This window comes from Lygodium microphyllum, chromosome 24 (assembly GCF_053477565.2).
Source record: "Lygodium microphyllum isolate KBCC chromosome 24, Lygodium_microphyllum_v1.1.10, whole genome shotgun sequence".
NCBI lineage: Eukaryota > Viridiplantae > Streptophyta > Polypodiopsida > Schizaeales > Lygodiaceae > Lygodium > Lygodium microphyllum.
Genome location: NC_141158.1, coordinates 58499601 through 58515799, shown reverse-complemented (window position 1 = coordinate 58515799; position 16199 = coordinate 58499601). Strand labels below are relative to the sequence as shown.

The 16199-nt window shown below is 42.2% G+C and overlaps 1 protein-coding gene across 4 annotated transcripts in view; it reads right to left on the bottom strand.

Annotated features, from left to right (window-relative positions):
- The window catches only part of LOC148015134 (Protein kinase superfamily protein), a 112527-nt gene that overhangs the window by 88022 nt on the left and 8306 nt on the right, over positions 1-16199 (bottom strand). For 2 of the 4 annotated variants that reach the window (XM_087665570.1, XM_087665569.1), the window contains exons 2-4: positions 845-908; positions 172-400; positions 44-85 (exon numbers count right to left, since the gene is read on the bottom strand). In XM_087665570.1, coding sequence (XP_087521696.1) covers positions 44-85; positions 172-400; positions 845-908 — 335 coding nt within the window. Of the gene's footprint in view, positions 1-43; positions 86-171; positions 401-844; positions 909-16199 lie in introns of those variants that run through there. The other 2 variants (XM_087665571.1, XM_087665572.1) reach the window with 2 other exon arrangements.

Genomic DNA, 16199 nt, shown 5'->3' with positions numbered 1-16199 from the left:
CAGTAACATTGAAAAGAAGTGGACCGTGTATAAAACAGTTTACCTTGATATAAAAAGGCCCAAGGCGAATAAGACAACGACGCAACTGGGAAGACAAGCCACCAGTCAAACTTCCAATTTGTGTGAGTTACAAACAAAAGATCCCTTTGTTGCAACATAACTAGCCTATACCTTGTCCGCCCTCTTTTGTATATCTTTTAATGAGTAATGCCACACGCTTAGCATAGTGACCTCTGCCATGATGTATGATGCTCTATAAAGCACCAGTAAAGGGCGAAAATTGTAAGATCTCAAGAATCCCTGCTTTTTCTCTCTCTCAAAGAAGGCAAAGTTTCTGCCCAATTCCTTTCCAGCCCCACCAGACACACCAGTGTGCACTTTCTTTCTATATATAGAAAACCTGCACATAATGAATAGGATCTTGATCTGTACAATTGAGCTCCTTGTTTTAAAATCCAGTATTAACTTATCTAACAAGCCTTCCACATTTAGCACTTGATAGTACTATACTTCAACTGCAAACTGGAAGTGAAAGCAGGGACTTTCATGCAAAATGGCAAGTATTTGACCATCGTTTACATCTGAAGGAACAAAAAACTCCAGGAACTAATTAGTGTGCACTTTCTTGATGCAAGTAGGATTGTTAATGGTCTGACGGCCAGTATATACAACACTTAGCTGTCTTGTTTGCTCAAAACTACAGGCCATATCAAAAGAAACATAAATTTTCTAGCATGCATGCCAAAATAGATACTGTAAACTGAGGGCTTTGTCACATGTCATTAAACTCAACATGCATGTGCTCAAGCAAAACAAATGTTTAGTTCTAAGTCTTTCCACTCACATATAAGGCCATAAGCCATAACCATTGTCGTTCTTCCTTCTATTTGACCACATTTCTGAAATATCTGCAACCCACCACATAATCCCCACCAACATTATGAACTTAGCATGCAGCACTGTAAGTTTTTCCTGAGATTTGCTACACTCAAAACATAAGCCCCCAAAAAGCCTATGCTGATAATGTTAGCAAAGTTTAAGATAGATACCCACATACAAATACAAAAAAAAGAGAGGATAGAACCATCAGCTTGAACCACAACTATTTGCCATTAAATAAATGAAAAGGCGTACTGGTAATTATCACTGATTCCAATACTTGTTTCTATATTTTTACCATCATTCATTTTGCCAACGAATTGAGAGGCTATAATTTTACATGTATGTGTTCATACTATTCAATGATGTACGTGTTTATTCAATGATGTACGTGTTGTCTTTCTACAATGCTACTTATTTAGCACTACTTAATTTTCATATGAGCACATGTACACATATGCCATGGCAGTCAGTGGCACTTGAGTAGGTTATGGGATTGTACATTTTATCCTAAATCATGTGCAAAGTTATGCCAACTGCTTTTTGAGAATGATAATCTAGAATTTAGGTGGGATCCTCCATTCAAATTAAGTTGACTCACACAGCTATGTCAACGGGATTCCCACTATGGAAATCCATGCCTAGCCCAACATTTCTGAATGTTCATGAATGTGCATAAACTAAAAGTATGCTTTCAGTGCTTGTGGAAGTCCAGGGGTGTGTGTGACATGGGCTGCTTCTTGCATTTTGGGCCTCACTGGAACCAAGTTGAGGATGCATAGCCACCTTGGAAGAAGATGATCTCTTTGATAATTGTGTGCTTTTTGATACCACTATTTGGGCCTTTTGACATGATATTGAGACTTAAAAGATCTTCCTATGACTTGGGGTGAAGCCTTCCCAACCTAGTGATATGTCTTTGGTATACAATGCATCCAAAAAGCCTAGGCTAGAAGAAAGTCTTCACCCCTAAAGAGCCAACTCATCATGGACAACAACATTTGTAGACACCTTGAAAAGAATCCAATGTAAGAGGCATTTGAACAAATTCCCTAGTAATTTGAGAAGATCCGTGTGCAGAGATGCCAAAATGAAGCAATGCGGAAGCGTATGACTAAAACAAATAGTGAACATAGAGAGGAGAGAGAGAGAAAGAGAGAGTAAAACGCAGAAAATCTGCAGTGAAGAATGCTGTGTAAGGATGCAGATATATACATGGGTACAAAAAGAATGTCTATGTATGTCTCCACCTCAAATATCTCACTCTCCAAGAACCCCGAGGGCAGTCTCCATGGTACTGCAGCCTGAAAACTGAGAGCACGACTGTGTAAAAGTGTGAAGGCTGGGACCAATAAATAGGCCACTAATGATGCACCAAAACCATGCAGGTTGGCTGCATTAAATGCAGCTGACTGGACAGAAAACTGTCTGACTGCAGCCCCACTGTCCCGACCTGACACGTATCTCCAGCCTGTCGTTTGCTGATGTCAGCTGCCACGTGGACTATTTGCTGCACTTACTGCACCTGCTTGTCTAGGGAATGTCAATCTCTAACACCCCCCCTCAAATCCTGGACACAGCAAAAGGCTAAAGGATCTGGAGTGCTGTTGAAGTAAAGCCTTAGGAAGCATCTTCGTAAACTAAGTCTGCAAGATTGTCCTCTGTCTTGCAATAGATCAAGGAAATAGTCTCATCCAGAATCTTCTCCCAAATGAAATGGTACTAGATCTCAATATGCTTTGTCCGAGCATAAAACACACGGTTCTTGGCCAAGGCAATGCGACTCTCATTGTCACACTAAAGAACAGCAGGATCTCTCTGCAGGCAGCCAAGCTCCTCCAAGAGCCTACGAAGCCACACTGTCTCACATGTAGTAGAAGACGCCGCCCAATACTCTGCGTCAATCAAAGATAGGGAAACTGTGGGTTGCTTCTTGTTGCTCCATGAAACAACACCAGCACCCAAGGTAAAGCAATAACTTGATATGGACCTCCGATGATCCACATCGCTAGCCAAATCGGAATCACTACATCCTGTAAGGACCAAGTCTATAGCACATGTACTCCTGAGATAATAGATCCCAAGATCAAGAGTCCCCCATAACCGCAAAATCCGTTGAGCAACCTGCCAATGCACCATCTTAGGTTCGCTCATTAACCTGGCCAGCACATCTACAACATAACATAAGTCAACACGAGTATTGAGAAGCTAGATCAAAGAGCCAACCAACTGCCTATAACAAGTAGCATCCATCAAAGGAGAATCGGAATGAGTTGTAACCTTGCATCTAAAGCTACCTCAGCTTGTTAATATGCTCCCGCATAGAAGATGACTTGTTGACATTCTTGGTCCTCATCTACACTTCCAAAGAAACTCGTTTCATGACGGTCATACAATTGTACATCTAATCAAGCTCCAACCATATCTCCCGAGCCACCGTCAAATGGTCAATATAAGAGATAACAATTGTAGTGCATGAGAGAAATAAAAGGAAGCGAATGCAAGTATTGAGTTTGTCCAAATGTGCCTGAGCCAATACCAACTCCATCTTATCACTGGAAAAGAGTCTGGACTCATCTCGCGAAGAAGGATGATAAATAGCCTCCGTAACAAGCTCTGCAAATCATAGGACTCCAAAATGGCAAGCAATATAACCCGCCAAATGCGGTAGTTTTTGCCATCAAGCTTTTGATCTAATGGAAGAGCCAGTAAGACGAGTATCTTCCGGTCCATGATCGCCTAAAACTCTGACTCGGCCTCAGAAGACATCTTCACTACAATGCCTGCACAAAACACAAAAAATTGCCCTCTCTAACTATGTGAATGCAGCCTGCTTGGGGTCATCACTGCTCGTCCCATGCCTTCTTCACCTACCAAAGGTGATGAAGAGGTAAAATCTGCACTTGAAGGCCCAAAATGCAGCCTTTTTCCTTCTCTAACAAGAAAAACCAGTAGCAACTTCAGCAAATCTTCTCCTTTCTCGCATGCCCATACTCCCCTCACCCTTATTCTGATGAGTAGCCCTCTTGCTCAACCTTGAACACTGAAAACGCAGCCTTGCTCACCAAAACAAAGAGTGAACAGAGAGAGAAGAGAAAGAGAGAAAGAGATAGTGAAATGTAGAAAATCTGCAATGAAGAATGATGTATAAGGATGCAGATATATACACAGGTGCAGAAAGAATGTCTATGTATGTCTCTACCTCGAAGATCTCACTCTCCTAGAACTCCAAGGGCAGTCTCCACAGTCTACAAACTAAAAACTGAGAGCACGATTGTGTAAAAGTGTAAAGATTGGAGCCAATAAATAGACCACTAATGATGCAACAAAATAATGCATGTTAGCTAAATTAAATGTAGCCGACTAGACAGAAAGCTATCCGACTACACAATCTGCGATTGCAACCCCATATTCAACCTAGCACATGTCTCCAACCTATCGCCTGCTAATGTCAGTTGCCACATGGACCACTTGCTATACCTGCTACACCTGCCTATCTAGAGAATGTCAATCTCTAACAAGAGATGGCTTGGATCAAGTGACAAGATAACTCATAGGATTTGGTTGGGAGGAGATGTGAGAGATGGCAGCGGAAGAGTAATACTCAAGCAACAAGAAACAATGAAGGCACTCAACTGAATACTAGATGAAATCCCAATATATTGATCGGCCCCTCCACATACTACAATGTGTAACTATAGTGAGGGCACTAGAAGTGACAAAGCAAGAAGTAATCAACTAACAAGTGCACCTATAAATATGCAAGAAACCTACAAAATACTCTCAAGTGGCATAATCTTAAAGAAACCCTAAAAATACTCTCGCGTGGCACCTTGTGCCAGAAAGATGGACAATGCCCAAAAATAGAAACAAAGGACAAAAAGATCAAAAGTGACCAAAATGAGTGGACCTAGACAAAGCTCCTAATGTCCATCATTGACTCAATGTAGGGGGCACAACCAAGAGATAAGCATGACCACTAACACCCCTCTTAGTGTAAAGAAATGCTCGATTATAGAATACAAGCACAATCATACAATAAATGCACAAATTAATAAATAAGCACAATCAAGGTTAGGGTAACATGGAGACCGTGAACACAGTAGATAAAAGAAATATAATTAATGAATAAATACAATGCTCAATGCAACAAACACACTATTCAAGGTGCGATACTAGCCCCCAAACTCCCATGTCTCTAGGACCGGAGCAAAGAGTATGAACAAAGAATATCTTACTCTAAAGGATCCCAAAGCATAGCAAGCAATCTGCAAAGATGTAGCAGCAGCAAACACAACCCTGAGAAAGCTAGATTAGTGATAGACAGACAGTCGCAGTAGGATCTCACCCGGATCAGTGATAGATGAATAATCAAAGTAGGAAAGCAAAACCCTGCATATCTAGTGGCATGGTAACAGGGTGACTGGAGCATACTGCAGAACGCAGCCAGCAAGAAGCACACAGCAGTCTGTGCAGCTGGAGCAGGAAAATGCAGTAGCGTGTGCCATGTGGCAGCTGGGTGACAGGCTGAAGAGGCTGTACATCAGTAACAAATGATCAACAGGCTGCAAACGTAGGCTGGTCAGCTCAAAACAGCAGTAGCCATCTATTCAGCAGTGGAAGACAGGCTGAAAACAGTCACAAACAGCAATAGGGGGCTAGACAGCAAGTGCCTAACGAGATGAAGCAATGGGCAGCAGCTCAAAGTGGGATATCCTGCAACAAGCGGGTGTGGATAGCACAGAGAAGGCTGCAAAAATGAGATTGAGGTTGAGTGGTGGTAGGTGGCATGTCTATCTATAGATGGATGGGTCCTCCCAAATTTGGGTTTGGTTTATGAGACACAATCACTCTCTAGAAACGCATTTCTTTTAATGAAAGTTTGGTAACTTAATTAATTAAGCTTCATTTGGGTTTGTTTGATATAGCTAATCAGTATATAACATATTTTTAGCTCGACACTCCCTCTCAGGCCCAAAACTAGAACTAGAAAGGGACTGTACTAACACAAGTACACTTTATCTTTTCTTTTACCCCAAGGCGTCCGATCCCAAAGCAGCCAAGGCATTAGGGAAGGGGTGCACACTGACTGCCCAATAACCTACCAAACACTATAGAGACAATTGTAATCTTACCAAGGGAGCCCAAATGATCACCCTAGAGAGGCCAATGCATTGGACAAAGCATGCTTGCTAAGTGGCCTACCAAGATCTACAAAGGCAAATGGAACTACAGTGGACTTCTCTTTTTTTTTTTTTTTTAAGAGAGCTTTTAACCTTCGATTTGATTTAGCATCAAGTGTATATTTTTAATCAGTGTTTGTCCTATTGAGTAATCTGTAACCCTAAACAAAATTAAAGGGATGATCAAACCCAATACATCCCAAAACGGACAAGCTATCCCAACTACCACTAAATATCGGTGCCAAAGGAAACTATGGGGAGTATGTGGAGAAGCAAAAAGGATAGATGGAAGCAAGGGAGACTACCATGTGAATGGCCGCATATATGGTGGATCTAAAGTTGACTGCTCCAAAAGACTGAAAATGAATAAATGTGTACGAATACGTGTTTACAAGAATAGAATGGCAATGTATGGGGTTATGTAAGAGGCAATGCAGATCATCATGCTCATGCAAAATGCTATTCAACAATGCCACTTGGACAGAGCCCTGGCAAAGTAATTGTTCACTTGCCCAAGGGCCTTGGCCCCTTTTACAATCATAGTCATCTAGAGGATGCGGATAATGATATAATGCACAATAAATAATTGTCATGGGGTGACCTATGTGCCTTTGAGAAAACACCTAAAGACGTAAAAGATGTGACCCCAAGAACTTTGAGCAGGTCCATGTGAGCAAAGGGACATAAGGGTGGTGAGTTATGGGCAAGCATATGGCCTAAGATTGAACTTTGATGGGTAATTAAGATGCCCAAGGTTTGGTGTGCAGGGGTTAAAGTTGAGGCCAAGACCTATTGGAGCAATTGTGATGGTTGTGCACTCTTTGATAATTATAAGTATTTATGCACCAATGCACACCATCTTTGTATCGCTTTGATGGGTAATTAAGGTGCCCAGGGCTTGGTATGCATGGGATTAGAGTTGAGGCCAAGACTTATTGAAGCAATTGTGATGGTTGTGCACTCTTTGGATCACTATAAGTGTTTATGTGTGATGTAAACCATCTTTGTGCGAGGTACGATATACGCCTTGTTGCAACTCCAAGACAAGTTCTTTTGTGACCTATATCACCATCTTATGTGGATGCCTAGTCATAAGCCATCATGCTTTAAAGATGCAATCCACGTTCTTGCAAAACGCCCTTAGGCTTTATAGAAAATCCTGTTAACCTTAAGAGAAGCAAGCCGCCCTCTCTCAATGTGGAAGACAAAGCCAGAGCGAGTCACCCTCTCCCCATCAATCTAAAGTAATAGGAAAGGGTAAACCCACACCTATCCTAGGCAAAAGGTACTAAAGAATTAGTGCCTTGGTCAAAATGTTTGATGAAGGCACAAATTCTAGGCGGATGGTGCCTATCTCAACCAATTCTCTAGTGAAGTAGCAATAGACACCAACATGTCACATCCATTGCTAATGAGGGGGTTGCTAACTAGTGCAATAACATTGTGGCTATTGCAGTAGAGAACAGTCGATGAAGCATATGGAAATGAAGCACCGCCAGCAAGCCCCTCAGGTAGACAATCTCTATGATACAGTCAAAGAGAGCTCTATAGTCTACCTCAACTGTGACAGCAGTTGCTATCTCCTACTTATGGCTTGACCAAGAAATAGGAGTCATATCCAAGAAGAAGATATAGCCACCATGAGAATGCTAGATATCAGGAACTCTAGCCCCCCCAGATATCCTTACAAAGGCAAACCATGACCATATATCAAACCATAAGAATAAACAAGAATAAATACATCAAACATATCTCAACATATGCATGCAAGCAATCCAATGGGATATTTTAGGTACACTGAAATACTAAGTAAAGAAACATAGTATGCAAAGCCTGGCCTAGTATAAATCAACCACAGTAATTTTCCCACAACTAACCTATAAGTATGCTCATCGAAGGGCTAACCTAGGAAATCCTTAGAAAGCTTCACAATAGAATCAAGAGACATGGCCACAAGACATGTCTAATCAGTGCAATACTACTCAACTAACAAAAAGAGTGTATTTCTACTATGAGACAAAAATACTATCCCCAAATAAACCTACCTCCATCCCCACGAAAAAGGAAAACTCACCAAGATCAATCATCTTGAAGATGGAACAAAGCTTGGCCTTTATATCCACAATGATAGAAAAATCTGAGCCCATGATAAGTAGATCATCAATGTATAGAAGGATATAGCTAAAACCCTCTGAACTGGTTTTTACATATAAGTTTGGGTCATAAGGGATAGAATGTTAACCATGAGTTCTAAGAAACTTGTCCATCCTATGGAACTAAGAACACACTAAGAGCTTTCCGCAAACGAAAGACCTTATCTTTACAGCTTGCATAACGAAACCCAAGTGACTACTCCACATAGACTTTCTCCTCCAAACAACCATTCAAGAAGGCACTTTTGACATCCGTCTAATAGAATGGCCAACCATGGTGAGCAGCTAGGACAACCAACAGATGCAATGATGTCAACCCCGCAGTGGGTACAAAGGTCTCCTCACAATCAACACCATGTTTTTATCAGAAACCTTGCACTACAAGGCGAGCATTGTATTTATCTAAAGTTTCATCAACCTTCAATTTAGTCCTAAAGATCCACTTGGTCCTGATAACTTTCTTGTGGCTTGGACGATCCATCAAGGTCTAAGTCCCATTTCAATCAATACTCTCAAGCTCCTTTTCTATGGCCAACTCTCCGATTCAAAATGCCCTATATAATCTACCATAAAGATAGGCGTAAATGAAGGTGCAAGCCAAGTAGATCTTGTAGGGCGTGCCAGAGCAAAATCTAGTGAAAGGACCTCGAATCCTACCTAGACTACTAGTACTAGCAAGGTAATGGGTCTCGCGGAGAAGACCTAGGTGCTAAAGACACTGCAAGTGGGTCAAGGGCGGGTAACAAACCCGGCTTAGACAACACTATCTCTAGTATAGTAGGTAGAGGAATTGACATAGAGGGGTTAGTGCAATAGGCTACATACTATCCCCTTCATAAAAAAATGACATCTCTTTGGACAATCAACTTGTTTGTTCAAGGATCAAGCAAACACACTTGAAAACTTGGAAGTAAAAAATAACAAGTGGAGTGCCAAAAAATGCCTCAAAGTGAGTCACCTGAGGGACTAGTGCAGTCGAGCATCAGTTACGGATGTATATTGAAGTGTTAATAACTCCGACCCAAAAGCACTCAGGAAGCTCTACTATGAACATCATAGAGCATGTCATGTTCATTCAATCCGATTCCTTTGTTCTAAGACTCCATTCTAAGAGGGAAATTTGGTAGAGCTAAGTTGGCAAGAAATGCCATGCTCCAATAGAAACTTGGTGAAATTATGGGAGATAAGCTCAGCACCACTATCATTCCTCATACAACCTACACAACGATCTATCTAATTATGCACCAAAATCGCCCATGATGAGAAGTAGGTGAATGCATCAAATTTATGTTTTAGAAAACACACCTATATGCATAGAGAAAAATCTTCCACTATCAAAAAGAAGTATAGCATACCACTAAGGGCAGTAGTGGATATCAACCCACAAAGATCAACATGAATCAATCTTAGGGGCACCTAAGCTCTACGTATAGTCTACCAAGGAAATGGAGTGTGGTATTGTTTTCCTAGCTAACAAGATAGGCAGACATCCTTCGATAGTTTTAGGCATGGAAGATTCTTAACTATCTAACAGCGTGACAACTCATAAAGCAAGTCATACACAAGGTGTCCAAAATAATAATGCCAATGCCGCTCATTTTTTATAGACTCTGAGTTGATGGCTAAAGCCTAGAAGTAGTGGAACTCTTAAGTCCTCAACTATTGGCTAGGAAAGAAACTGAGTCATCATGTAGAGGCCACTAGGCTATGCCTCACCACAAGCAATCACTAAGTTAGTTTAAGAGTCTATGACCTCCACTTGGTTGTTGTAATGAAAACTCCTAGTCCCAATCAGCAAAGCTACAATATGGAAAAAAGTTTCACGCTAGGCTGGGAGACATAGTATATATCATCCAACAAGGTGAGATCCCAACCCTCCTCAGTATCAAACTTGATGCGACCTAGACCATGGATCTTAACAAAGGAGTTGCTCCCACATTGGACATCCCCAGCTGTAGGGACTCGAGAAAGAAAAATATCCTAGATGGGTGGTTATATGATACGTGGCTCTGCTATCCACGATCCAAACAAGAAAAGATGTGCTCAATCGGGTAAAGTGGGCCTCTGTGACGGTCACCTCGTTAGGAGGCAACTGGCGCATATAGACTAAGCTCGCAGCCTCTAATGCCTCCAGGAAGAGGAGATGGGCCTCACATCGAGCAAACCAATCAAACATGCTCTCTCAAGCTGAGAATGATATTGGCTCTAATGGCCTACCGATGGAAATGTGGGCTTGGTCTCTGCAGCAATTGCCTCATTAGGAGGTAACTAGCAAATATAGACTAAGCTCACAACCTCTAATGTCTCTATGAAGAGGATGTAGGCCTCATGTCCAACAAACCAATCAAACATACTCTCTTGAATTGAGAATGAAATGGCTGTGATGGTTGACAGATGGTAATGTGGGTTTAGCCTCACCGCTGCCCCTAATTTTGGTTGCCACCACCTTGCCTCCCTACTAGGAGTTACCCAACTGAGAGATGAGGATCTTGAGTCTTTTGTTTGGGTTGTGTGCCTCTTACCTTTGATCAACACTCCACTAATCTTTTGATTGTGTTGACAGTACTAGTTTTCCATTGGTACATACTACCCCCTGAATTTTAAGGATGACTCAAAATTCCCTTATGTCTCACTATCTTGGTTTTGATTCTAATTTTGATTTTGATTTTGGTTTTGAGCTTTTTTGCCTTTCCCTTGTTGCCTCTTCTGAGAAGGGACAATGAGAGCCCTTTCTATGGAGGTTGTACTATGAAATTGGTCAAACATTTGAGCGTAACGTAATAGGTGACACTTAAATTCATAGAGCATAGGCATAGTAGACTGCAAAATCACTTGTTGAACAAAATGAAAGTACTTTCAAGGCAACTTGTTCAAGAATAAAGTAACAATCATCAAGGGACTTCACAGACCTTGTAGTGGAGAATTTAGTGAGAAATGCCAATACTCAGCCAACTTGACCTTAAGATCATCCCAATCAATGATGTTTACGTTTTAAAGCTTATGATCGAGGTTTTTACGACAAATCCTATCCCCAACCACATAGCAATCAATCAAGTGTTCCCACCACTCTAATGCTAGGTCAAAGTGTTTATAGCTGTGAGTGAAATTCAAGGAGTAAACCATTTCTAGCCTTCCATGAGTGGACAAATTTTGGTGGAGCAAGGCACAGTTCTAATTGGGGTTTCCAGCCCTAGATAAGGTCCCACAAGTTCTGAGAATCAAGAACATGTCTCATCAAATTTGACTATGTGGTATAGTTATATGAGAGTGTGCAACAGAAGAGGAACAAGAATACAAAAAGAAAAAGGAGAAGAGAAAAGACGGCAAGAATGCAAGAGAAATATCCACTAAATCTGAAAAGAAAACTGAATACAATGATGGACTGAACAATCCCTACATGCAACCCAAAGCTCATGGAGGGCATCAGATCAAGCTAAAGATGATGGCAGCACTAGAGACATAGATGAAGTGTGTAACCTGCAAAAGACAAAAGAAGATGATCTGCCCTAAAGCTGGAGACAAGTATGTGTAGCCCAAAATGGCTGAAACTGACCGACCAGCTGCAAGGGAGTGCAATAAATGCAATCAACCAGCTAAATCTAGGCAACCAGCCAAGTCTAGAGGTAAAAATACTGATGTGGCGTATGCTGGGCAGATCACTGATGTCTAGGCATACATTATCTCTGACAAAGCAACAAAAAATGGCTAACACTGACTAAGAAAGAAACACGCAAAATTGGGTAGAAAAGAAAATCCCCTCAAATCTCCAATGTCTTTGTCAAATTCTGATGGAGCTCACAAACAAGAGATGCTAGAATGACAAAATGAAATGGCAAGCTAACACCCCCTCTCAAATCTTAAAGAGTGCTTGAATACCCAACAATCTCATATGATGAAGGATAGCAGCTAGTGGAAGAGGCTTCGAGAAGAGATTCATTGCATTGTCCTCCATGGGACAATAGGCCACCGCTAACTCAAAATCTAAGATTTGCTTCCAAATAAATGGTATTGAATCTCTATGTGCTTCATACAAGCATGAATACACGATTCTTCGCCAAAGCTAAGGGTTGTGTCTTCTACCACATGTCAGACTGTGTGGCTTCAGCGTTTGTTGGAGGAGCTTGGTTGCCCCCAGACTCATCCTACTATCCTGCAGTGCGACAATGAGAGTTGCATTGCCTTGGCACGGAATCCCGTATTCCATGCTCGGACAAAGCACATAGAGATCTAGTATCACTTCATCAAGGAGAAGCTTTTGGATGTGACGATTGATGTGGAGTACTGTAAGATTGAAGGCAATCATGCAGATTTGTTTACGAAGGCACTTCCTCAGGCTTTACTTCATCAACATTCCGGATTTCTCAGTTTGCTGCCTTGTCCAGGATTTGGGAGGGGGTGTTAAGAGTCATTTCCTGCCACATCATCAATGCCACATTTCAGTTTTGCCACGTGGCTGCAATCGGACTGTCCGACTGCGCGCTATTTTGGGATTTTCTCAGGCATTCTTTTCAGCCTTTTAAGGCTGAGTTTCGAGCAGATTTCTACACTAGTATTTGACAGATTACAGCCTGCTGGTGGCGGAGATAGCACTCGGGGCTGATGGAGATTGAAGTCCTCAAGGTAGAGACATATGCAGATATTCTCTTTGCACCCGTGTATAATTTTGCATCCTTATAAGTGTTCTTCAATGCAGATTTTTTGCGTTTCATTGTCTCTTTCTCTCTCTCTCTTCTCTCTTTGTTCACTCTTTGTCATGGTCATTCTCTTCCAAATTGCTTCACTCTGACACTGTTGCCATCATCTAGACATTGTCACCATCATCAATTGTTTGCGTTTGATGAGTTTCTTTTTTCTTAGGTACCTACATTTTTTTTATTTCTCTCTCATCATTGCCTGTCTGTATCAGATCTAACCTTCCTATTGTGTTTGCTGTTGTTCGACACACGGAGGTTGCCTTGCTGCGTTTGCGGATTTGTTCGGAGTATGACGCACTCTCTAGCTCGTAACCTCATCCTTGATCCTTGAGATACAAGAGTTTGAGGTTCAGTATTCATTGCATAGCGTGTTTGCTCCATGAGCACTGTGTATTCAGTAGTCATTCACTTCATTATTCATTGTGTTCATTGTCTTTGAGCTGCCCTAACCTAATTTTGTTCTGTGTTTATTAGTTTGTGCTTTGTCATATGATTGGTTTTGTTTTTTGTGTGTTTAGAGCATTTCTTCACAAAGTGATGTGGAGTTAAGATGCTCTACATGTTTTAACCCGATACTCTGCCTCAATCGAAAGATAGGGCTACTGTGGGCTGCTTCTCGCTACTCCAAGATATAGCACCAACACCGAAGGTAAAACAATAACCTGTAGTATACCACTGTTGATTCACATTGCCAGCCCAATCTGAATCACTCCAACCTACAAGAACAAGATCTGAAGCACCTGTACCTGCTGGATAATGATTCCCCGAGTCGCAAGTCCCCCTCAGAAACCAAAGTATCCTCTAAGCAGCCAGCCAATGCACCTATTGAGGTGCACTCATGAACCTAGCCAAGAGACCTACAACAAAACATAGATCAACCCATGTGTTGAGAAGCCAAATCAATGGTCCAATCAGCTGACGGTAGCGAGTAGCATCCACCAAAGGAGAATCTGCGTGTGAAGTGGCCTTCCAGTTCGGATCCATAGGAGTAGAAATGGACCGACAATCCTCCATCTCAAAAGCCACCAAGAGCTCATGTACATATCTCTGCTCTGAGAGATGAAAATCCCCCTCTAAGACTAACAAATCTCATGGCCCAAAAAGAAATGGAGAAGCCCTAAATCCATCATCTTGAACTTCTAGTGTAGGGCTGCCTTCGTCTCTTCGACCTTCTAGGTATAAGCACCTACAATAATCAAGTCATCAACATACAAAACAAACACGTGATTAGTGTAGGGAAATGTATAATTCTCTCTTTATAGTAGTATTCACTTTCTTGAAATTTATGAGAAATTTACACATGCTTTGATCTTTCCATTCCTTTTGAGTAACACAATGATGGGTGAGGCCTAGTATGTATCATTGATCTCGTAGACAAGTCCTACTTTGAGAAGTTTGTATATCTCTTCTCGTACACGATACATATAGTAGGGACTTGTAAGATAGGGCTAGTGTTTTAGTGGCTTAGCATTAGGGTTTGTTGGAATAGTATGCATTAGCACATGGGGTAGAATATCCCTAAGATCTTTGTAATTCCAAGGGAATGCATCTTGGACATCCTTGAGAAAGTTACCCTTGGAAGTGTGCACATAAAGTTGTGGATCGACCCTAGAGCGCCAATAACCCAACTTGGCCTGGAGAAATGAATCAATCTTCTCGTTCCGAGCACGGGGCTCCTACTTTAGGCCATACAAGGCCTTCTTTAACCTGTAAACCTTCCCATCTGAGGAACCAAAGCGAAGAGGCTGCTCTACATAGATCTCCTCCTTCAAATCACCATTCAAGCACGCCAACTTCACATCCAACTAAAAACATCTCCTATGACCAGCCAAGGCAAGAACAGCATGAATAGTCGCCATGCACGCTGAAGGGGCAAAAGTATCATGGAAGTCAACACTTGGGTGCTATGCAAAACCTTTAGCAACAAGGCGAGCCTTATGCTTGTCCAAAGAGCCATCACTATGTTACTTGGTCTTGAAGACCCATTTGACACCAATTACCTTCTTATGAAAGGGACGAGGCACAAGGAACCAAGTGCCATTCAGCTCAATAGCCTCCAACTCGGCTTCCATCACCTTCTACCAATGATCAGATTGTAAAGCCTCCTTCACTGATGTAGGCTCTCGATCCTGCATAACATGGGATATCAAACAGTAGTTAGAGCAAACATGGTCCATCTTGCGGTTCCCACTCCTTAGGAACCCCCTCGATCCCTAAATCTCAAAGTGTGTCACGGGCCCAACGAGGAGGAGGCTGGATCTCTCCTCCGCGCTCCCCACCTACTGAAGACTTGGGTACATCCACCAACAGAAACTCCACAAGGGTAGCCGGTGGAAGAGAGGACTCGGAATCTAAAGAAGAATCTCCATCAAGAGGCTCTAGCTCCAAAGGAACTATCTCGAGAGCCCAACTCTCCCCTGGATCTCCAGTACGGGGTGCTCATCACCCCCCTCTGTGGCCGGAACTTCCAAGAAGCGCACATCTCGGCTCGTGTAGACATCTCGCTTCACAGGATCATACAAGCGACAAACTTGGGACTAAGAGCTTTAGCCAACAAATACCTGTCGTCGGAAAGTCGCCTCAAATTTGTCACACTGCGTCTTCAGGATGTACACATAGGTGTCACACCCAAAGATCTTGAAATAAGAGACATCAAGCTTAGTCCCAAAGTAAGCCTCAAAAGGTGTCAACCTGTCAACAACGAAAGTGGGGGATGAATTTAGAATGTGGACTGTCATAGCCATTGCCTCGACCCACAGAAACTGAGGTGTTTGTCAATGCTCCATTGTGGTGCGTGCCATCTCAATCACACTTCAGTTCTTCCGTTCCAAAATGCCATTCTCCTGAGGAGGGTTGGTATTAGCAAACTCCTGGTGAATACCTCTATCTACACAAAAACAAGCAAACTCATTAAAAACAAATTCACCACCCTTGTCTGATCACAAGGTCTTCAATCTCTGGCCCGATCGGTTCTCCTCGAAGAGAAGCCAATCCTTGAAGTGGGAGAAATCCTCTGACTTTAGTGTCAAGAAGTAGGCCCATATCATCCTACCATAGTCATCTACGATCAACATGAAGTACAAGCTCCCCTTCAAGGACTCATTTCTCATCAAGCCACAAAGATCCGTAGATACAAACTCTAAGTAGATCGCCTCAAAGCTTTGTTGGGAATCGCATCCCTATGCTGCTTCCCACGAATGCAGGAGACACATGGCTGCTAGCTCACCACTATGTCCGACAAACCTCAAACAAGCAAGCCTTGCGACGCCTTCCGAAGATACTCATAGTTC